The 24,843-nt window shown below is 39.2% G+C and overlaps 1 protein-coding gene across 1 annotated transcript in view; it reads right to left on the reverse strand.

Annotated features, from left to right (window-relative positions):
• LTBP2 (latent transforming growth factor beta binding protein 2) overlaps nt 1-24,843 on the reverse strand; it is a 171,812-nt gene that overhangs the window by 102,663 nt on the left and 44,306 nt on the right. The window contains exons 4-5 of the mRNA XM_020793875.3: nt 7,116-7,303; nt 4,242-4,412 (exon numbers count right to left, since the gene is read on the reverse strand). Coding sequence (XP_020649534.3) covers nt 4,242-4,412; nt 7,116-7,303 — 359 coding nt within the window. The remainder of the gene's footprint in view (nt 1-4,241; nt 4,413-7,115; nt 7,304-24,843) is intronic.

A 24,843-nucleotide genomic window follows, 5' to 3' on the forward strand; every position in this document is an offset into this window, starting at 1 on the left:
GGTGGTACAAACTGACAATGGAACAGAGTTTACAAATGCCAAATTTCAAGCAATATTAAAGAAAAATGGCATTACTCACAGGAGAGCCGCTCCCTATACACCTACTCAGAATGCCTTTATTGAAAGAAGGGGCCAAACTCTGCAGAACATGGCTGAGGCAATGATTAGGGGGAGTAATCTATCAGAGAAATATTGGGGTGAAGCTACACTTTGTGCGAATTTTTATATTAATATTCTTTGGCACAGTGGAATAAACAATATACCCTACACAGTTTGGACTGGGAGAAAACCAAATTTAAAATTTTTACACGTATTTGGATCTCCTGCATGGGTTCACATCCCAAAAGAAATAAGGAGAAAGGGAGAGAAGAAAGCCAGGTTGATGTATTTCCTTGGATATCAGCAAAATAGGAGAGCATTTAGGTTTGGGTTGCCAAATACCAACAAACTTGTAATAAGTAGCAGTGCTTCTTTTAATGAGCACAGTAACTGGGACAAAATATGCAAACCCCCAGAAACAATAATTAAATTGCATGAAAGGAATGAAAGTAGTGAAGATAGTGCAGATGAAAGTGACTCACAAACAGAGCAAGAAATTAAAGGAGAGGTAGAACCTGAGGAAATGCAATCAGATAAAGAAATTCCATCCAACTCAGAAAGGAGGGAAACTCTAGAGGAGGACAGAGAATTACCTAGGAGGTCTAGCAGAGAGAGAAAAACTCCAGACAGGTACAAGCCTGAGACCTATTACTGTCTCAATGTGGCTGAACCAGAGACATATGATGACATATGTAATATGCCTGAGAAAGAACAAATAAAATGGAAAGAGGCAATGGAGAAGGAGTTAAATTCTTTAAAACAACTGAAAGTTTATGAGGAGGTGAAACTGCCTGAAAAATCAAAAGTAATTGGTTCCAGATGGGTATTTAAAAGGAAGGTGGATGCCGATGGTAATGTGAGGTATAGAGCAAGGTTAGTGGCAAAAGGATATGCACAAACTTCAAACGACTATGATCAAGTTTTTGCACCGGCTCTAAGACCAGAGACATTGAGATTTGCTTTAATCTATGCAGCCAAGCATAATCTCATGACCAGGCATGTTGATATAGAAACAGCCTATTTATATGCTGACCTGAAACACATAATTTATATGGAAATTCCACCAGGAATTGAAAGTGAAGGTAAATGCTGGATATTGAAAAAAAGTCTATATGGTCTCAGACAAAGTGGCCATGAATGGAACCAACATTTAACTAAAACTTTAAAAGATAATGGTTTTGTGCAAGGAAAGGCTGACCCTTGTTTATTCATAAATGAGAGAACACAAGCTATAATATTAGTATTTGTGGATGATCTAGCCATATTCACCAAAGATAAGAAAGAGGCTGAAGAAATAATCCAAATGTTAAAGAAACATTACAAATTGAGAGATTTAGGAGAAATAAGTAACTACTTAGGAGTAGAAATAGAAAGAAGTAAGAAAGGATTTAAAATAGCCCAAAAGAGCAAAATATTAAAACTCCTAAAACAGTATAAGATGGAGGATTGTAAAGGTGCAGCAACTCCAATGAACATAGAGTTCGAGAAAGAAGATATTAGTGGCCCAGATTGTGATATTGATGTATATAGATCACTGGTAGGCAGCTTACTATATTTGAGCAGATGGTCAAGGCCAGATATCTCTATAGCTGTAAACCTGTTATCTAGGAACGTGAGCAAGCCGAATGAAAGGCACATGCAATCAGCAAAAAGAGTACTTAGGTATTTAAAAGGGGCACAAAATAAAAGGCTAAATTTAGAACCAGTGGGAGAACTGTCTATCACTGCTTATGCCGATGCAAATTATGGTAGTGATTTAACAACCAGACGATCAACATCAGGCATGACTGTACATTTGGGAGGAAGTTTGATAAGCTGGAAGACAGCTAGACAGAAATTTATATCATTGTCTTCTGCCGAATCTGAGTATGCAGCATTATCTGAATTGTGTACAGATCTAGTATTCTATAAACAATTGGCACAAGATCTGGGTGTGAATATAAAATCACAAATAAAGGTTTTTGAAGATAATCAAGCTGCCATACAAATGGCAAACTCACCAAATGTAAAAAGCAGATCTAAACACACAGATATCAGGTACCAAAATGTAAAGCAAAGTATAGAAAATGGTTTAATTGAACTGGTATACTGTGGAACAGAAAATAACAAAGCTGATTGTTTAACAAAAGTATTGGGGCCAACTAAACATAACAAAGCATGTGAAATGTTGGGAATGATATAAAGTATGTATGTGAATGTAAAAAAGAACTCTGTATATGTTCAAGGCAATGTACAATGTATGTAACAGAATTGCTATAAACAATTGGAGGAGATTGACAGGTCTCAAAGTCAACCTAGGGAATTGTTCATTGCAATTCAGTGGATAAGTTGTTACAGGATCAGATTTAGTAAGCAACATGTAACAAAGGAGCACAGCTGAGTTAATCGAGGCAGCTGTGGGACAACCAATTTGATTGGAGAAACTAAGAATAAAGCTAGCCAAGCTTACAGAGACAAACTGTTGGGTAGTTTGGGTAGTTGGGCTGTTGGATAGTTTGGGTGGTTGTACTGTTGTGTTGCTGGTGATTGTGTTGCTGAGAACTGTATTTACTGCATCGCTGGATGAAGACTTGCTGCATTGCAAGGAGAAGATCCTGGGAGAAGACTATCTCCGTGGTGAGAGGAGAAGACTTCGTGGATGCTGGACTATTTACATTGGTAACAATCTTTGGTTACTGAAAACTGTAATTTACCATTGCTAACTGAAGAACTACTGTGGATGACCAGGACTGTATAAAGACCAAGAGAAGCTGTATTTACCCCTGTATATATGGACTTTAATGTAAATAATATTTTCAACACCACAACAGTGTCTGTTTGGTTTAATCTCTGGGCAGTTCACTTCACCATTACGCCCCTGGCGTAGTCTGGTAACGCAGCACCTCTATGGAGCAAGAAATGCCAGGTGTTCAAGTGAGATTCAGAAAAGGAAGAAGCACTAAAGATCATACTGCAAATATATATTGGCTACTGGAACACATGAAGAATTTCAGAAGAAAAATAGTCTATCCTTCATAAATTACACCAAAAACTTTGATTGTGTAGATCACAAACACCAATGGATCATTATTTTTTAAAACATGTATACCACAACAGAATATGAAAGAAAATGGTTCCACACTGGCAAAGGTATCAGACAGATAAATATCTCACCTCTCTGTTTGTTCACTTTATATGCAGAATGTTTAAAATGTACATAAAACTATTGATGCATTAGAAATACATTACTGGAGGAGAGCTTTACGCATATTAGGAATGTTAGAAAAATAAATTAAGTGGGTGATAGATCAAATCAATCTTCAACTCTCTCTAGAAACAAAAAAGATTAAACTGGAGGTATCATACATGGGCATATTGATATAATGCAAGACTCATTGGAGCAGATGACAATGCTGAGAAAAGTTGAAGGCAGGAGAAGAAGAGTAAATATGAGATGGATTGACTGAACAAAGGATACCACAGTCTTGTATTTACAAAGCCTGAGCAGGTATGTTAAGGACAGGACCTTTTTGAGGTCACTAATTCATAGGGTTGTCATATGTCAGAAATCACCTGAAAGCACATAGCAGCAATCAGCACTGGCTATGTGGATAATGGGAACGGATGTCTAAGACTTCCCTGCAGCACTGGAGAGTTGGTTGTTCTGTCAAGTTCACTGAAATTTCCTCTACAATTACAGCATCATCAAGATCTAAAGAAAATATTTCAACTGCCTTAATAATTAAGAACAGCATTAAAAGCTTCAGCCAACTCTTCTAGTTTCCACACAAGTGAAAGGAAGGGATTGGAAGAAATTAGGTGTAGGGGATCAGCCCCAAAAGCTGATGCCAAAGAAAGCAGTGAATTGACCCTAACAAAAGAGAAATGTTGCAACGCTGAAAGCCTGGCTGACAATCTGTCAGAAAACCAGAGATTTTTATATCCAAAGTAAAGACAAAAAGGGTAATTGTAATTGAATTATTGTCCCGGAGAGAAGAGGACGAATATCAAAGAAGACTGCTTAATTTTCAGGCAAGTGGGTGTTTGCATGTTCTAATCCTGCTGTGAATGCTTCCTCTTTAGGGAATTGCCAGTCATTAACAAAAGTAACAGAGGAAGATAAATAAACCTTGTGATATGGTCAGACATCTTTGAAGACTCACACATACGAAAGCCGGATTTGGGGTCATGGTCATGTCCACCCTGGCTATATAAGGTGGTGGTGTCCCCTTTCTCACAGCTATTGTAGCAGCGGCCATGCCGACAAGTCTGTTTACAGATTGTGGGAGTGAAGACAATCTTTATCTTCCTGATTTTTTCTGTCAGGTTGACACCTGTAAAGAAAAGAGAAGAAACATCATTAAATAAAAAGGTGACTGAGCAAGTTGGGGGGGGGTCATGCATGGAAAAGGATTATGCTGTCAACAAGTTCTACCTGTAAACTGTTCATATCAGATTGTGGGTCTCTCTAGGTTGAACTGCATGTTAACTTTAATGTTAATATATATATCATGACCACACCCCAGTGCTTTTTTCTTAGCCAAAAGCAAGTGTGGGAAACCTCTTTTGAGAGGAGAGTGTTGGGGCTTTAACCTTTAGCTCTCTGCTGGAATATTGTGCAGGGGTTGAGCCAAGTACCTTTCATTCATTTCAATAGGAGATTCTTTTCCTGAGTAAATTTCAGGCTCAAAAGCCCCCAACAGGACTGGGAATATATGATGAGAGCAAAGGATTAGATTTCTCCCCCACCCCTTTGGTATTGATTCTGATCACATCCTCTGTCCTTTCTAAATGGTGACACGTGCAGCTTGGATTTTGGTCTCACTCATATAACAGTGATTTGTGCGCCATTTCTCTCTTCTAGTTGACACAAAACAACTGTTGCTTTCATGTCTGGATACTTTTTCTGTTTGTTTGTTTGTTTGTTTGTTTGTTTGTTTGTTTGTTTCATCCTTCTTCCTAATCCCTTCATTTAAATTATTATTCCTTGCATCTACTTCACATAATGTTCTCAATATAAAATATTTACAAACTTTGTAAAAGCATCATTTTTTACGCTTAAAGAATGAGCTTCAAAAAATTTTAAGCTTAAAGGATGTGCTTGTGGTTCCTATCAAAGGATAGGAAACACAAAAAGTAATCACACATATTGTTAATGTGAAAAACTATAGGGATTATACAGTGAATAAAACATACATTTTAAGGAGCGAATAAGAGTGAAAAAAAGGAAATGAATAAGCACACATCCAGCAGTAGATATATGGGGTGTTTGTGTATTTAAAAGATTTTTTTTCTCCTTGTATGTCTGTCCTCATTCCTTTTCCTTTTTTTTAAATGATGGAGACTGGGAAAGCTACTCTGAAGGGAGGTTTGGATACAATAATACCTTCCACCCATATGTCTCAGTAAAGCACATGTAGTTGCATTCCACTCCTCTATCTTAAAAAAAGGGGGGGAGGACCAATATGTTCTGAATATATAGAGAAGCAGTAAGGTGAGGACATCTGTTTCGTGCTTGTACCTTTCTTGCCCTCCATATTTTGCATTCAGTGTGCTCTGTTTTGTGATTGTTCACTGGAAGACAAACATGGGTTCACTTTTTAAAGTCTGATTGTTAAGGCATACATGTTTGAAAGGAAAAACAAGTTAATCACAGGGACTGCATATTATTCTTAACTTCTAGCTCCAAAAAAATTTAAGCCAATCTGCTGAGATAAGGGAAGAAGAATGTTGGTGAGAACAATTATGAAGAAGGAGGTGTCAAGATTATCGGAGAAGTTGACAGCAATGTTGGAGCAGCATGTGGGTGCCACAGAAAGGCCAGTCTGGGAAAGAGACTGAAAAATGGCTTGAGGGTACTAATGGATGGAACTGATGGATTCAGGCTCTAGAGCATGGTTTAATTTGTGCTAGGGCTGATAAGCAATCTACTTTCCCATGCCATAGCTGGAAGTAATGGAGACAAATAAGGTGAAAGGAACAAGACTTCCATATAGGCCAAAACTCACCAGGTCATATTCAACAATGTCTGTCTGCTAGTGGAACAGACACCTCTGAGGGAAGGCATTATCCCTCCCCTGCCTGCACATCCTAAAGTAGCTGTGGTCCGTCACATTGAAAAGAATCCAGATGGCAAAATGCTCAGTATCAGCCTATGAAAAACTGAAACACTGATCTGCATCAAATTAAAATGTGTTTCACCAAGAAAACTCCCACCTAGTTCTACCCGTGTCACTCATGCGAGTCAGGAGGTGAGGCTGAGGAGCCCGACGCCGAGGGAGGCCCGGAAGGAAAAAAACAAGAAACCGGGCCTTCTTGGCAGTGGCTCCTCGCCTCTGGAACAATCTGCCTCCCGAGATCTGTGTGGCCCCTACACTGGGTATTTTTAAAAACCAATTGAAAACATGGATTTTTAGGCAGGCCTTTCCCCCCCCCCCAGTTAATTCCTAATTTTCTTCCCCTCTTTTTTTTAATGACTTATTCTGTTCTTCTTCCCATCTTGTAGAATTTCTCTAATTGTGTAAAACTATTTTTTTTATGTATCTGTTTTTATATTTGTGTTGTAAGCCGCCTAGAGTGGTTGCAATGACCAGATAGGCGGGGTATAAATAGAATAAATAAAATAAAAAATAAATAAAAGAGGAAGAAGAAAATGGTTTTATTTTCAGAACAAGAGTTTAGCTAAATTACACAGAAAAGCTATAGGATAATACATTGCCTAGCCTTAAAAGATAATAATGAGCCGTCAAGTCATTCTGACTTCTGGCGATCCTTTTCAGGGTTTTCCAGGAAATTCTATGCTGACGTCCTTGTCTCATATACATAACACGACCTTCCAAATGGATAAGAAACTGTGATTTGGCATTTTTCCACAGCAGAGCAGAAAAGATTTTTGGGCTATGGAGCTCCAAAATGCCTACATAACTTACCTAATGGAGTGCCCTCCTCTTACACCTGAAGAAAGCCTGCAGTCAGAAACATCTCTTTGTCAAAAACAAACAAACAAAAAACCATTTGAGTCATCCTTCAAACCTTACCCCAGAGGGATGAAGAGGTCTCTGGATACGCTGCACGTGGCCCATAGTTGTTCTGTTCAAATCCATTCCCATTGGGCAAAGCATTGGATATTAGGTGATCATTATTTGCAGCTGGATACCGTCGGACAGTGCGGGATGGCCCTGTGTGTGACTGAGGAGTAGCAAGGGCACCGTTTCTGCTCTGAGTCCTGTGGAAATGAAAACTGAGCTAATAATTGTATATAATTATATACCAGCAACAGTTATTTCAAGACCACGAGGTAAATTTATGGTTGTTTCAGAGGAAGAAAGAAGGAACACCCTATACATTAGTTACATTGGGAGCAATTGGCTACTTTTTGGCTGTTCTGTCCCAGAAATTTCTCCTGCACTTTTATTAGGTAACTTCATTGCATAGCATTACAAAAGATATCTGCAAGAGTTCCTCTCCCTCACAGCTTGGAAATATTATGTTTGGATTACAACTGTTAGAAACTGCTAGCCAGCACGCCTAATGAATATGGTAGCAGATACATACTGTACTGGCCATTGTAATACAAAATGTAATTTTCCCATGCAAGGCTGGCTGTGACTTAAGACAAAGGGGAAAGATCTTCTTCGTCGACCTTGTGCCACTTATGTGTCAGCAATGTGCCAAACATGCAATACTCCTCCAATGGAGACCTAACTGATGCCAATATGGCAATTTTTTAGCACCGGCTCAGAACCTTTCTATTTATCAAGCAGTTTTAATTGATCAGTTCTGTATGTTCTATTGTATTTGATGCCTTTTCCTAGTTTTTATAATGTTGTGCTGCTTTTATTGTGTCATATATTGTTTTTAATCAGTGCACTACCCTCTAAGCATATTTAAGTAATTAATAAAGAGCCTTCAAGCAAAGTTAAAACGATGTCAGGAATTGGATATATATTGTGCTCACCCTTCTGTGTGAAGCCACAACCTCTTGCTTTCTAGGCACACCTACTCCTTGTGTATTTCTTCAGCACCATGAAGAAGCGGGATGCCCATTCCTTACTTGCAAAGGCAGTCCCATAAATCTGCCCAACTGACTCCTCCTCCCTGGCTTCAAATTGGCTTCACTCTGTGTTAGATGGAAGTGTGTGCACTGCTTGATAGAACAAATGTAGACATGTATTTTAAAACTCCAGTAACCTCCAGATTCTTACCCCTAGGGCCCTATGGGGTAGTATGCATGTCTCTTTTCAAATGCCTTGTTTCGTGATTTAGGACGAGGTGGGCAAAATACAGCCTTCCAAGTGTTCTTGGTTTGTGACTCCCATCAGCCCTAGCCAGCCCAGTCAATGGTGAGGAATGCTGGAAGTCGAAGTCTAAGGTCTACAAGGTCAAACTTTGACCAGCCTTGATCTAGAACAGTGGTCCCCAATCTTGGGCCTCCAGGTGTTCTTGGACTACAGCTCCCTGAATCCTTCACCACTACCTCCGCTGGCCAGGATTTCTGGGAGTTGAAGTCCAAGAACATCTAGAGGCCCAAGGTTGGGGATCACTAGATATAGAACTGACAGACAGAAACACATCCCCTTTCATAATTATAAACTGCAACTTTATGGGTCATTCTTAGGCCAGTCAATGCACCTCAGGAAAAGGTACAATCCAAATTTTTAAGAACCATTTTATAGGTCCCCAACTGTGCCACAAATTCCAGGATAAGACTGGAGACAGAGGCCTAAAAGTAGAAGCCTGGATTAGCATCCTTTCTATATACACATGGTTGAAGGCCTATCTTATCCCTCAAGGGCTGCTTCCCGTGATATTCATTGATAACTTCCAATTGATCTGGGATATATCTGTTCAGAGCTATATGATGAATATTGGTGTCCATCCCCATGTCCTTTTATTATATGGATTATACCAAGCCCCAAAAAACTTGTTAAGCAAAGAATTGAGGATACTGAGCACCAATCAGATATTTCCAGCTTACAAAACACTGTGGCAAGGACCTATATTAATAATGTTATAGAACCAGCTAATTATCTAACATTGCTGAAAGTAAAAGAGTTTAGGAGAGTTTTTGTGCTCGCAAGGTGTGCTGCCCTCACCTCTGCTATGTTTGAAGGAAAGTACAAGAATGTCCCACTTGCTAAGAGGCTGTGTTCCTGCTCCCTTGGCGAGGTCAAGTCCATGGAGCACATGTTTTTCCACTACCCACATTATGCAGTAGCGCAAAATCAGATTATTACCCCATTGACTGAAAACATCCCTGGCCAATCAGAGAAAACTAGACTTGAGTATCTCCTCTCAGATAGGGATAGTAAGGTATCATACAAGGTGGCTGGGTTCTGTCTGGCAATTCTCGAGTTTCAGAAATTTCCTCATACAGTAGTGCCTCGCATTACGATGTTAATTCGTTCCAGTGAAATCGCTGTAGAACGAAAACGTCGTAATGTGAAATAAAAAAGCCCATAGAAACGCATTAAAACCCGATTAATGCATTCCTATGGGCTTGAAATTCACCGTCCAGAGAAGATCCTCCATAGCGTGGCCATTTTTGCTGCCCGTGCAGCGAGGAATCCATCCCAGAAAAGAGCGGGGAACCTTTTTTTTTTACCTGGCGGCCATTTTGAAACTGCCGATCAGCTGGCCGAAAATCGTCGTTTTGCGAGAATCGGTTCCCGAAGCAGGGAACCGATCATTGCAAAGCAAAATTCCCCCATAGGAAACATTGTTTTGCAATCGCAAAAGCGATCGCAAAAACTTTGTCGTAATGTGATTTCGTCATTAAACGGGCACTCGTCTTGCGAGGCACCACTGTATTTGACTCTGGTATTGGTATGAAGGGTTTTGAATTGTTTGTATATTTGTTCATTTTATACTTGTTGTATAGTTGTTTGTTTTATGTCTAGGTTTGATGTTTTTACGTATTACAGATACTGGGTGGATCTGTGTTGTCCACCTCTCTGTATGATAGGTCTAAGGACTGTAAATAAAGAATTGATTGAACTGTAACTCCATTACTTTAAACTGTAAACTGCCTTAGTCTTTCGGTTTCTCACACATGTGTAAGTAAATAGACTGAATAAACATCTCATCCAATATCATTTCAGGCTTCTTTTTCACAGCTGCTTCCTGAAAATTCAGCCCCTCTGGTATCAACACAGGAATCTCCACACACCAGGTTTACAAAGGAACATGAATAGATTACATTTGTTTTCAGCTTCAGCTGTACATTTCCAGAACAATCCTGCTAAGGTGTATCACCATTCAACCCACACAAGCAGTAGCCATGCAAACAGAATAAAGAGAAGTGCCCTGGGCATAAGAGCTAGCATGGTTGTGACTATGTAATAATATATCCACTAGGAAATCTGGTGACTACGACAAGCCTCTCACTTTAATTGCATCTTAGAATAATGGAGTTGGAAAAGGCCTTGATGGTCTTAAGTCCAACTCCCTGCTCAATGTAGGAATACAAATCAAAGTACATATGAGAGATGGTTGTCCAATTTTCTCTTGAATGGCAAGTTCTTTCAGTCTTTCCTCATAAGGCTTAAGAATATGATACTGTCCCCAGATTATCCTTGTTTTCCTCCTTTGAACCTGTTTCAGTTTGTCTGTATCCTTTTTTCAGGCCTGGTGTCACAAACTGGACATAGTAGTCATGACCAGCCCTAACCAATATTAAATAGAGGGGAACTAGTACTTCATTTGATTTGGAGACTACCTATATTTCTGTTAATGCAGCTGAAAATAGCATTGGCCTTTTTTGCAGCTGTATCACACTGCTGGCTCACATTCAGCTTGTGATCTACAACAATTCCAAGATCCTTCTTACATGTAGTATTGCCGAGCCAAGTATCCACCATCTTGAAACTGTGCATTTGGTTTCTTTTTCCAAGGTATAGAACTTTGCACATCTGTGTGAGAACCTGTTTTGTTACAACCAGCATGTGTTAAATGGACACTAAAGATATGAGTGATTGTTTGGAAACCTGTTCACCCTATGTAAGGGTTGGAGTAGTTCATTCTCCTTCCTCATCTTTGGCACTGAGAAGGGTAGCAATGTAGCCAAGAAAGGTGCCTGGCCAAGGAAATAAATAGAATATATAACTCATAAATGTAATATAGGAAATAAACTTCACAGGGAATGAATAACCATTAGTGAATTTGCAGCTTTTCTAAGTAATGTTATTTATGATCCCTGACTTTTCACAGGAGCCAAGAGACAAAAACATGCATAACCTCCCCAGTTCTCAAGGCCAAATACTTTACTGCCCATTTAATACATACTGTTTGTCACAAAACAGCAGCTCACATAAAGCACAGCCTATTTTAAGTCAACAATTCTAAATCCTCCCCCCCCCTTATGCTACTCAAACCAATGCTGCCCTACTAGTTTCAATTTTCTTTCTGAGGAATCAGTGCCAATCCAATAAGACAGCTTTGCTTGTAAACACCACCCATGCCCTCTAATTTTCAGCATCCTAAATAAGCTAAGAATGAGTAATGAGATCTCCAAACAAGTTTACATTAAGCCAACATTAAACATCAGTTCTTATTGTTAGCATAACCATGCCCTCAGTCAGTTTTATGTATGAGTTAGCCCACAAACAATGCCTAGAAGGAAAGCGCCATCCTAAACATGAAAGGTTTTGATTCATGATTTGCCGCTAAATCATTAGATCATTGGCCAAATCTTCTTGCACAGTTATGCCCGCATAATGATAACAGTGTAACTTTTGGGAGCCAATTGCATCAAGTTAGGAAACTACTATATTTATTTACTTATTTCCAATATTTATAAATCACCCAACGTAGCGACAAGCACTACACTGGGCAGTTAACTCTGACAAAAAAAAAAAATTACCTCACCAAACCCAGCTCCGCAAAATCAATATCCCCTGAAAACACTAGTAAAATTAAACGAGAAACCAAAACTATAGACAGTTATCTCTTGCATTTTAATTATTTTGCAAAATTTTGCCTTTTTATTGTATTTTAAATGCTGTAAGCCACCCAGAGACCTTCGGGTTGTGTGGGCGGCATATAAGTTAAATAAATAAATAAATAAATAAATAAATAAATAAATAAATAAATAAATAAATAAATAAATAAATAAAATATGGAGTCAAGCAACTCAACATGCAAGATATGACCTGAGGCAATTCACTTCCAAAGGTTATACCATTAGTGCTATGCTGGTCTAACTATGCAAGACTGTTTTGGCCATTGGTTTGAAATAGAATGAGTCAAAATTTCTCCAAAATATTTATTTTGTTGACCTATAATTCCAAGTTAGCTCATCTGACGGTAACTATTATCTCAAACCTATTCTTCACCTTGGCTCAGAAACAGACATTAGAAATAGCCACTAGACCAATTACCAAACAAAGCAAGCAAATTTGCACAATCTGTGAGGTCAAAGAAACTCCAGTTGTGACACTCAGATGCTTTCATTAGTCAAGCATTATCTCTTCAAGTCACAAGCTGTCTCTTAACATCTTTTTCTGGGCTTGGTTCATCTTGCTGAATAAATCTGGTACACGTACTGACCTTGTCCGGATCATTGTATCTTCATTTAATAAGTTCTGACATAGCTAACGACAGCCTGCTGTTTTGCTGAACCAAAAACTGTGGTAAATTAGATGTTTCCTGGTGTAACTTCAGGTTGCATGAAAAGGATGTGTGCACAAGGAAAAGACTTACTGACTCATCAGCTTATTAAGCTAGGATATGAACAAATGAACCAGCCCATCAAAGCAAGGGTTTGAAAGCTGAGTTTTGAGAATGGAAACTTCCCACATAGGACATGCCCACTGACTCTCTCCTACAGCTTCCCCCTTCACCTCCTGAAAATACTTTCTGGAAGGTCAGAGTATACTCTTCAGTGGTATAGAACAGAGCACATGGGGGTTCCAGGAAAGGAGGAACTATTCAAATGAGGCAGGGCTCCAGTGACATAAAGTGCATCCACCTGATTTTCGGCAAAACCATCTTCCCATTGAAACTCCTACACCATGCTTCACACTGTCCAAGCACGTTACCTCACCAGACCTTCCAAAGAAGCTTATTTTAAGAGGGCACATGGAGTTGTGGGGGACAAGGAAAAGCAAAACTCTGCTTCCATGCACTTTCTTCTTGTCTCTCCAGTTGTCAGTTGTCTATGCATTCTAGGAACCAGATGCCTAATTTATTTTTTTGCTCACATATTGTTATGGTCAGCCATAGCATTACCTGTCCGTCACAGCTGGGAGGGAAAATCTCAGCCAATGAGAGGGCGGAGGGTGGTGCAGAGGCGGGAGGAGCTGTGATATATAAGGTGCGTGTGAGGTGTGAGTGGGTCAGATAGGAGATAGATGAGAGATGAGAGATGAGAGATGAGAGATGAGTGATGAGTGATGAGTGATGAGTGATGAGTGTCTGAGCTGCGAGTTAATGTAATCTTAGTGTCAGTGAGAAAGAGTCTGTGAGAGCTAGTGCCTGAGAAACAGTAATTGATTATTTCTTTAACAATGATTTACCATTCCTTTCTTTTTGTATTCAATAAACCAAGTTTTTATTTTTAAAAGTTATACTGGCCTGCTGTATGATTTATTCATTAAGGAATGGTTGGTGGCAGTAAAGAAGAGTGAAGGGTTTTAAAGTTACGTGATGACCTCCCTTTGTGAGTCGTGAGGAAGGCCATAACACATATATTCTACAAATCTCAGAAATTTTAGCATCTCAGCTATACTGGGCCCTGTTGTCTTTCAGATCTCAGTGCCCCAGTCATTAAAATGCCTGCTTGCTTCTTCCTGCTCCTGGTCAACTGCCCTACCCAGGAAGTACCAGGAACAACTAAGGAACTCTGGAACCTGTTGTCCTTGAAGGACTATTCCTATAAGGAAATTCAGTGTAAAAGTCCTACTTGCTTACAGAAAAGTTTGTTCCCTTGTTTTCTTTCCTGCTCTCTCCCCTCCTGTTCTAGACAGCCTAGGAAAGCAGCTCATTCTTCAGAACTTTCTTCTGGTTCTGACACTTAGCCCCATTGAAGTACGTATTGCTAGCAGGAAGTGGGGAGGACTCTAAACATGGCAGGGATGGGTACATGCACATGATAGGTCCCCTCAGATATTCTCCCAAATTAATAAAACATTTGCATGTTGAATGTGAAGATCTGACAAGGAGTCTGACAATTAAGTCCCATGATTACGAGCCCTGCTGTATCAGCTCCCACCCAATTTAGCTTCTGGAATATGTTCAACCAAAGATGTTTGCAACCTCTTTTTCAGACTTATGCACTCCACATGCAAAGGTCTGACTGGCGACACTGAGGCAGAAATTAACGTGTTCTTACTTTACACCATTATTGCAGACCTCCCCAATTTCAGCCTATAATGCCTGAATAGGGTTACTGATTCTTATTGACACTGGCCAGTCTTATTGTGATGACGTTCGTCTTCTGCCAAGGGCGACCCCTGTGTTCGCGCGGGAAGAAGAGTTGGAGGCCGTTCAGAAGATCTAACATGACTTTGTTTATTGCTTAACAAATCCAACTCAACAGGTTCAAAGGGGTCCATTAAGCTTAACTCAGGTAAAAGGTGGTAAGTTTGCACCTTGACATCCGGCGTTTTGATGTCACTTCTCACTGAGGGGCCGGTCCAAATTGCTCCTGATCGGTCATGGGCCTCAGTGGGGTTTTCCTCATGGCACAAACTGTGCCACAACATGGGTGTCTCACCCAGTTCCCCTCGCGTTGTGGCTGGAGTAAAGAGGGACTGGGACAGATTACCCTCCTCCCCCCACACTGGTTGCGAGGGTACACCACCACAGTCCATTCTAGTAGCTCCAGATCTTCTCCCTTCACACGGATATCCTTCGGGTCAGGTAACAAACCTTCCCCAATCTGGAGGTTTTGGAAATACTTTACCAGCTTGGAATAACCCTCTTGACCAAAGCCCAGCTCTGTCTGAACAGCCTGATCTTTCCTTTCAGGTTGCTCACCACCTGTTATGATTCTAAAACTTTGCACACCTTTTTCCTCTTTTATATCCTCCTCCCAGATAATTAAGGTATAGGGAAAGGATTTTTTTTTTTTTGTATATTTTACATATAAGATGTTTAGGCCAAAATCCTAGTAACAAGGACAGAAGGGCAATCATGCTGGCTATTCTTTGCATAATGGTCAGATGCTTGATTTGGAATCACTGCGTGACTGGTCACATGAAGGAGCCTGCCACTGGGGGGAAACACTTATATAATGATCTTCGTGTGACTGCCCCAATGTCTGATAAGTCAGTCAGACCTTTGCATATCAAGCCAGATTCTGCCGTGCAACCTTTTTTTTATGAAACAGAGATCTAAAAATAGAAAACAACAACAACAATTACAACAATGACATTACTTATAAATAGTAATAGGGGAAAACAGTTTGCATAAATATCCCTGAGTATGATTTATAGTTGAGCCCCTCATACTAATGGACTTGACCCCAAGCTTCTTCCCTTGCTTTGCCAATGACTAGTGTTGCAACACAGACGACACATTGCACAAGACTAATAAGTACCCTGCATTGTTAGATTTTTCAATAGCTATTTTATAAGAAATAAAACTGAACAAGGAATATACAGTGGACTTATCTGGGTTATCAGCATCTCAAAAGCTTCATAGTTGAAGTAACTTTCCAACAGTGAAGAACAGCCAAGAGCTCACTAGAAATAGATGAGACAAGCTCACATTGTTTTGAGAAACCACTGCCCTGGCCTACAATGGACAAAATGTTCTTGGAAGATCTCCTTCAGCTGTTTATTTTTACTTTATATTGAACATAACTATATAATTTCCTTATTCGTTTTAGGTTCCCATCATTTTTTTCCCTAGTTTACTGTAACACCCACTACTGACCTGCAATAGGAATCACATGGAGTTTGTCTGAAGGATTCAGACACTTGTGGGCAGCAACAAAATGATGGCTGCCAATCTAGTGAGCTCATCCTTTGTAAGGAAAGCCGCCACACACCCTCTCTGTCTACAAGATCTGTGCCACAGCTTTCCATTCTACTTCCTCATTGCTTTACCAGTCCCATGAAACAAGCTCGTGTCTTTCAAATAAGACAAGTAGGGTGACAGACGGGGGCCATGTAACTGGGAGAGAAACAGCCTCTTTGGAAGCTGTACCAATAGACGCCTGACTACAGCAGATGTCTGTTCCCTGTCATTAGCCCCCGAAAGTGCTGTTGTGAGCCAAATGTATCTGAACTCCAGGAACCTCCACTCTATGCAGGAAAGCCTCCAAAAATGTGATGAAATTCATGGGGCCATGCAGAAAGCCTTACAATGAATGCTCTGTGCTTTGGGAACAGGTCTGTAGAAAAATTTCAAGTTGAAGAGTTAGGAAAAGAGTGGGCAGGATGCAATGTGATTCAGGTTTGTTTGTTTTTTCATCTGTCAAGTGTTAAAGGGCCTTAGTTTCATGGTAAAACACATATTTTGCTTGCCAACAATTTCAGATTTAATTTTTGGCATTTCCAGTCAAATGGAATTTAGGGAACAAGGTGAGAAAAAAACATAACGGAGATGAGAGAACATTATTGTCAGTCAGTGGTCAGTCAACAGTACTGAAGGTGTGACTACACGGCAAGGGAAATGTGAATTCACTCACTGTAAAGTCACATTGGGGAATTTGGGTTTCTTCGATTTAAGTGGCCACACATAAATTGAGCTGCTTGCTTGCAGTTCTATCTATAGCCCTGTTAGGTGGTGCCATTCAAATAACTACATTAACAAGCCTTGATGCCTCCTTCCTCTTTCAATTTCCTTGTTTCCTCTTGTTAAATTTTTTAAAAAATGGTTGCCCTCCGATGTTTGCTCTCTATACTTAAGTGTTTAAAAAACAAAACAAAACAGGAGTGTTGTCTGCGGAAGAGAAGCATTTTATGTTTTTTTAAAAAAGAAGAATCTTGGGACAAAGTGCTGGTGCTTATTCTCATGAGGTAAGAGGCAAGAGGGAAGGTGTGTGTGTGCATGTGCACAGTTCATCCTCCTTTTTTATATTGGATCAAGCAACCACATGCCTGAATTGATGCAAAAGGATTTGTATTTTGAAAAGTGTAAGCCTTCCAGGTGGAGGGGAACATCTATGGATGTGAAGTGTCAGGAAACTCCAGGCTGATTCACACTTCCTGTCACATCATGTGATCAATGGAAAAAATACAGATCAGACTGCCCAAATCCATAGTATTTCTTACATTTTTTGCTAATGTGGCTGCCCCCTGAGTTAGGCCAGGTTTCTCTATTTTAATGTTCTCCAGATATTCTGGATAACAACTTCCACAATTCCCAAGCCAAAAATGTTGGGAGTTGCAGTGCAACATATTTAGAAGACACCGAATTGGAAAGGTCTAGATCAGACAAGTCAACAATCTGTTCCCTACCACTAACATGACTTTAACTGGTTCAGGGAATACATTTATGGTACATTTGTGCACTTTTAAAAACTCAATATCACTTTTTTCACCACTTGATACCACCATTTTAGTTTTTCATGAGTACACTTTTAAACCCCTTTAAATCCTTACTGCTACATTTAACAAGAGTGGATTCTGCAAAGAAATACATGTTTTTTGAAGCCTAAAGCCAACTTTTTGTACAATCATTCATTAAAGATGGAACTAATAATAATAATAATAATAATAATAATAATAATAATAATAATAATAATAATAATAATAATAATAATAATAATAATAATAATAATAATAATAATAATAATAATAATAATATAGTGCAACAAAAATCTTGTACAAAGTGCAGGACAAGTTTGAAGAAAGGAAGTCCAGACCAGGAATTTATTATATCACTCTTTATTTAATTTTTTTAAAGGTTACTGATTTATTCGCGAAGGCTTTCACGGCCAGGATCTAATGGTTGTTGTGGGTTTTTTGGGCTCTTTGGCCGTGTTCTGAAGGTTGTTCTTCCTAACGTTTCGCCAGTCTCTGTGGTCAGCTGTCCTCTGAAGATGCCGGCCACAGAGACTGGCAAAACGTTAGGAAGAACAACCTTCAGAACACAGCCAAAGAGTCCGAAAAACCCACAACAACGAATTACTGATTTGCTATTTAAACTCTTTAGAGTTTCTTTCCTTTTCTATAAACAAAACTACCAACGAAATTGAGTCCCTGGTAGTTCTTCAACACACATGTGATACCCTTGCTGGTAGAGTCAGCATTAGATGAAAACTCAGAGGTTCCAGAAAGCAGATCTTCTCAGAACCCCATGGGAAATGAGTGTCATGGGGATCCAAGGCCCTCAGGAAGGAGAACGGGGGATCCTTCCTCTTCAAGAGAGTTGGGCTCTGCAGCATGTTGGAAGTAGAACTGCCTTTAATTTACAAGAGTGGTAAGGCTTAAAGAAGTGCTTAGTCTAGGAGAAATTGATCATGAAAAGCTATGGATGGTTCTAAAAGATATGGGTGTGTCACAACATACGATTGTCCTGACATGTAACATACTCTGCCCAAAAAATTTATTTTAAAACAGAATACAAAGAAATAGAATAACTTCCAACTGGCAAAGGTGTCAGATAAGGGTGTGTTTCATCTCCCTGTCTGTTCAGTCTATAATCAGAAATCTATAATCTATAATTTCTCTATAATCTATACAGAAAGCTGGATTAGATTTAGAAGGTGGCATGAAAATAGAAGAAACACCAGTAATGTAAAATATGAAGATACCATATTATTAATAGAACACAACAACAATTTGAAATTGCTACTAATGAAAGTGAAATAAAAGTACAAAGAAGATAAAAATAATGACTACAGAATAAATTGATAATTTTCATGTTGACAATAAAAAGATTGGAAATAATTAAAATATTTTTATGTCTTGGTTCAGTAACCATTCCAGATGGAGATGGCAGCCAAGAAATCAGAAGACAGAGATTTGGAAGAGCAGTTGTGAAGAAACTGCCAGACGACTGAGATTCGTCTGGTGCCGACACTGATGACATTTCGGTGCCAGGTCAAAACCTTCCTGTTCCAGAAGGCTTTTAACTGAAATAATATTAGCTGTGGGTCTGATGGCAATTTTATATATATATTAATTGCATTTTAATTGTACATATCTTTATTGTATTTTAAATGCTGTAAGCCGCCCAGAGACCTTTGGGTAGTGTGGACGGCATATAAATTAAATAAATAAATAAATAAATAAACTAGAGAAGATCTTTAAGAGAAAGGATGTGCCACTAGAAACCAAGACCAAGATTATCCATACTATAATATTCTCAATTATGGATGTGAAAGCTGAACAATGAAAAAAGTGGGCAGTAAAAAATAATTAATTCAAAATGTATTACTGGAGGAGAGCTTTACAGATACCAGGGGTCATCAGGAAGACAAATAAGTGGGTTATACAAAATGAAATTAAACCTGAACATGAAAGCTAAAATATCTACAGTGAAGCTGTCATGCTTTAGACATGCCAAGACAACAATGATAAGGAAGACAACAATGCAGAAGACAGTAGGAAAAGAAGCAGACCTAGCACATGGTGGATTGACTCAATAAAGGAAGCCACAGTCTTCAGTTTGCAAGATCCTAATGGATCTGTTCATAATAGTATTTTTTGGAGGTCATTAATTCATTGAGTGGCTATAAATGAGAAATAGCTTGTGGCTCCTAATAACAAAAGAAGCATGAGCCTTCAGCAAAAAATTCCTCCGAATGAATTGCACCAAATGTAGAAACAATATTCTGCTGCTAGAAGCATTCATCTGGCTTCAGCTGCACATGGGTGGGAAGTTGCCAGCATCTTCACAAAAGAGCTGTTTGCAGAAGCAGAGATTACTTGAAACAATCGAATAATCCATCAGTTACCTCAACTTAATGCATTCCTAATACACTTTTTGTACTCTCAGCATCCAAGCCTGACTTGTTAATAGACTCTTGTCTTTGCCCTCTTATGGATTTGTTTATATGGTAGTCCTTTTACCTGTTGTCATATCTTCTTTGATTCTGACATTTGGCTGCTCCTTATCTACTTCATTTTCTCCTGCTGGTGACGTGACCTTGGCTTAGCTTCCCAGACTCTGCTTCTGTCTGTTCCTTGACTGCTTGTGATTCCTGTGGGGTTTGGCAGTCTAACTTGAGCTGTCATGTACTGTTCTTAACACATGTTGTATGAAACCAGGACAACCTATACGAAGATATCAGTGGGTTGTTACATGCAAGATCTGAGCTGGCTGTATTACAGAATCATGTCATAGAGTTAAGAACATGAAGACAGGTATGTTGCACCAGATCGAAGCATTCTGATCCCAGCACATGGGAAGGCCACAAGAAGGACATAACGGAATAGCTCAGTCCCAGTATTTTTACCCATACATATAAAGTCTTTCCTTTCCTATCATTGCGTTGCTACTAGAAAACCCTATTTTTTATCCCTTTATTTTCCTGACATTTCCTCCTTGCTATGAGCTCTGTTCTTCACTCTGCCCTCTTCGTTTCCTCCCACAAACCACATTCTGATTTCAGAACAAAGGTGCCTTGAATACAGTATTTTGGGTGATTTCAGGTTTACTGAAAGATGGGATAAACATAAGAATCCCAAAATAAAAAAGAGCCACCAGAAAGACCCAAAAATGAAAGTAAAATAAAACTTCCCCTGTGCACATCCCTAGTGAAGACCAATAGTCATGAACGGCCTGCCATACTTGTTTTATTTGTTTCTAGTCCAAGCTTCATTTTCCAACAAGTGGCACTTCACTCTGTCAAGGATTTAACTTAATAGACTATCCATGAGCAGATGGATAAAGGAATTTTACACATACAAGGGATCATCACATACACGACAGAAGCACTAATTCTGTTCAAACATGAAATAAATGTGGAATGTATGAGCAGCTTCTAGAAAAAAAAGAACATCATAGTCATATCTTGATGATATCCAGCAACTGAGGTGCTGTTTTCCCTTATAACTCCTAGCAGCCTCTTCAGTTTCTGTCTCATTCATCTGCCTTCCTTATTGGCCAACAGCCCTTTTTACTCAAAACCACTTAAACCATAAACTAATGATTCACTTCCTATTTTTATGTAATTTTCCACCGACTCAGTAGAAAGAATGGATACCACACCAACAACCAAACCTACTGGGACAATAATAAGGAGGCTGAATTGGAAAGTCCCAAACTAACTGCAACTTTCCCTATGTCCTCTATGAAGTGGTCATTAGGTAACACATGTATAGGTCATTTGGGGGGGCTGTAATGTAGACTCTCTCAAAAACAGCCCTAGAATTTCCACATCATACAGCACACAAAGAAGACAGCTGTTAAGATTTTGTTTGGAATAAAATGCATGGCTGAATATGGCCTATCTCTCCATATTGTACAAGGCAACAAACTTGAACCTGTTCCAGTTCAACCACAAGCCAAAGCCAGTAACCACAACAGAGAACTCTATAAGACTTCCCAGCAGAAGAAGCCACAGAACACACTCAGCTCCTCAACTAAGCAAACCTGACGTGTGTTCTCTATTCTCACTTGCAGCGACAGTAGCTAGAAGCGCTCTGCAGCACACCAGACACTTCTCTCATCATTCTCAGACAGAAATGGGACTGCCAAAAATAATTACTTTCCTTGATAGCTGACCTCTTTTTATAAATAATATATTTAATTCAGGAAAGGCATCCAGTTTCAATTTCTGGTAACTGATACACAGAAGTAGTACTTAATAAATATCCCTGTTCAACCTTTAGAAAGGTTAGAAATAAATAGCATTGCTCTGAGATTACCTGGGCCTTTAAATGTCTGGCACCTGGCATCTGTCACTCTGAAGATCAGGTAGTCCCTTTAAACCAGGGATGGGGAACGTACAGAGGTTCAAAGACCCCTCATACTCCACCTTGGAATGTGGAGGGTTGTCTCATTCCCAAGCTACACCTACCACCAAAATGTATTTCTTTTTGAAAGGTTTTTTTTTAAAAAAAAACCCTGAAAAAGCCTCCTCCCCACTAATAACTATTATTTGCCTTTAAATTGATTCCCAGGGGTTTCTAAGTATAAAGTACTTAGAAGGAGTTTATCAGTGCTTCCTTTCTAGTGGCACTCAGGGACAATGTAGCTGTTTCTCTGAAAATAAGACCTAACCTGAAAATAAGCCCTAGTACAGTATGATTTTTCAGGATGCACGTAATATAAGCCCTACCCTAAAATAAGCCCCAGTTAAGTGAAACCTCACCACCTTTGTGCAGCAAACAGAAGATGACGTGACTGTATTTGAATAAATGTAGATTGTTGTACATGAAGAAAATAAAACATCCCCTGAAAATAAGCCCCAATGCATTTTTGGAGCAAAAATTAATATAAGACCTTGTCTTATTTTTGGGAAAACATGGTAGTCCAAGACTACATAAGGTAGCAGGACTTTTAACCCAATCAGCCACACTTATTGGGTGATCTTGGCTCACCCCTTCCCAAGAGGCACAGTGAGTAGTTGAACTCCTGGTCTCGTAAAACCCACTGAGCTATACTAGATAGTGGACCTACCATCTAGAGTGACATAAAATCATTTTTAAAAAGTTACAGAATTGCCTCCTATATTGGGTACAAAGGGAAATCAACAAAACTTTATTTCAAATAAATAAATAAATTTGCAGACCGTGGACTGCACTTTGCCCACACCAGTTTAAAAGCAGCAGGAGCATGGAGCTGCTACTGTGCCTCTTTTAACAGAAATGAAGTCCAGATATTGTCTCCTTGAATCTGATCTATATGCAGATTTCTCCTCTCAAGCTACAGTATTCCTTCTCTCTTTGATGTCACTTACTGATTCTTCTTGCTCTTCATCAACTAGACAGAGTCACAGGCCCTTGCAAGCATAGGAACCAGGTTCTGAGTTATCAGTTATACCTTAGAAATGTTTTCTTCTTGCACTATCCATAAACTGATTTCCTTTAGAAAAAAAATAAGCAATACGTTTTTCCTTCTGCCTTATTACCAATCTCTAGACGAATTACTTCTGTTCAGTGGCCACAAGGTCAGCACAAACTCAGACCATTTGGCCAGTAAAACACCAAATAGTCCTAACATATCTCACCTGTTTCCCTCTAAGTCCTCCATTACCTGTTGTTAACAGAGCATCAAACTTGCTCTCTACTGCTCCATATGCTAGTCTAATGCACTTTAGTAATAAGAGTAGATGGAGCACTAGGAGAAACACCCTGGCAAAAGGAACAACACAGCAATGGAACCATGCACTTCAAGGGGTTGTGGATTCTGCTACATGAAAGTCATCATCCAGAGGCTGGGCAGTGATCTGTGTGGATGCTGTAGCTTTGGATTTCCTGAATACAGCAGGGAGCTAAGTTGTATGATCCACAAAATCCCTCCAGTTCCATGGGTAGTACAGAGTAGATTAACCCCGGTGAAATAAATGCAATGAAAATTAGTCATGGTCCTAACATCTGGTTCAACTTTTGGGCTGTTCCATTTCTTTCTCTTTCCCTTTCTTGTTGCATTGTTTAGATGATAAAGAGTTCTGGAAAACTTAAAAGCATTTTCTTTCTTTCAAATAAAGGTATTATGCAGTATAAATTAAAAGATGTCACGCATACCCATGCAGTGTGAAGAAGTGTAGCCAAGAATCCCATCATTTCAACCTACCACTTTGTTCTGCAGAAACTCTTACTCAAAGATCAACAGACACTATGAAATATAGGCATTTTCTCATGGGTCTTATTTTGCAGAATTTGCTTCTACTAAAATAGAAATGAGCAGAGAATTAAAAGCAGATATCATCTGCGTGATTAAGCTTTCTGCCAGTAATGCTCTTCTCGCTCAGACATTGAACTCGCCTAATAACAAACGTCCAAGCAAATAAATGTCTCATAAAACTAATTAAGTTGGTTTTTCTTTAGGCTAAAAAAAAAGGATAAGAGATAAGGGCTGTTCCCCCACGACCACCTTTTATCTATTTGGGTGGTGCCAAGAAGCTTACAGTGATAAATCTGTATTAGTAACCAGATATACCAATTATATATGTATCTCAGTTTCTTTCAAAGGTACAGTACTCCACAGAGTGATCTGGTTCCTAGCGAAAACACTACACAAAGTCCCCCTCACCCAATTTCCAACTTCAAGATCTACCTATTGCTTTGCTGCTCTGACAGAGTTTGTTGGTCTCCCAGAGATCATGACTGCCTGTATGTTTGTTGTTCAAATAGATGTTTTGCCAGCTGGCCGGCCTTGCAATTAATGAGCAAAAGTGCCTCGATATGCAAAAAGTTGTATAAGAAACACCTACAGTGGTTGCAAAATGAAACACAAGATTCTGCTATTCTTTTCTGCTACAAAGAGTTAAGCTTTTTCTTTCAGTATAAAAAGACTTTGTTTGCAATTGGTATTTGTCTGTGGTATATATATATTTAAGGAAGCTAATTTCTGCTGTCAAACTCCAACTCCCACACTCAACTCCAGCACAGGGAATACAAATAAATACATACAGGAGGTTTGGGGTCTATCTGATTTGATAAAAGGTCATTGCAAGTATAATATGAACACTATAGTCATGCACAGTACATTCACTTTTCTCTTTTATTTGTAAACATTTCAACCAGGTTTTCTCCAACAGGGCCAAGAAAAATTCCAATAAGTTACTTTATTGTGCATTAACATCTATAGACTATACCAATGGCTGGGGGTTGGGGTGCTGCTGCGGGTTAAACCACTGAGCCACTGGTCAGCAGTTTGTTTGTTTGTTTGTTTGTTTGTTTGTTTGTTTGTTTGTTTGTTTGT

This window comes from Pogona vitticeps, chromosome 1 (genome assembly GCF_051106095.1).
Source record: "Pogona vitticeps strain Pit_001003342236 chromosome 1, PviZW2.1, whole genome shotgun sequence".
NCBI classification, from domain to species: domain Eukaryota; kingdom Metazoa; phylum Chordata; class Lepidosauria; order Squamata; family Agamidae; genus Pogona; species Pogona vitticeps.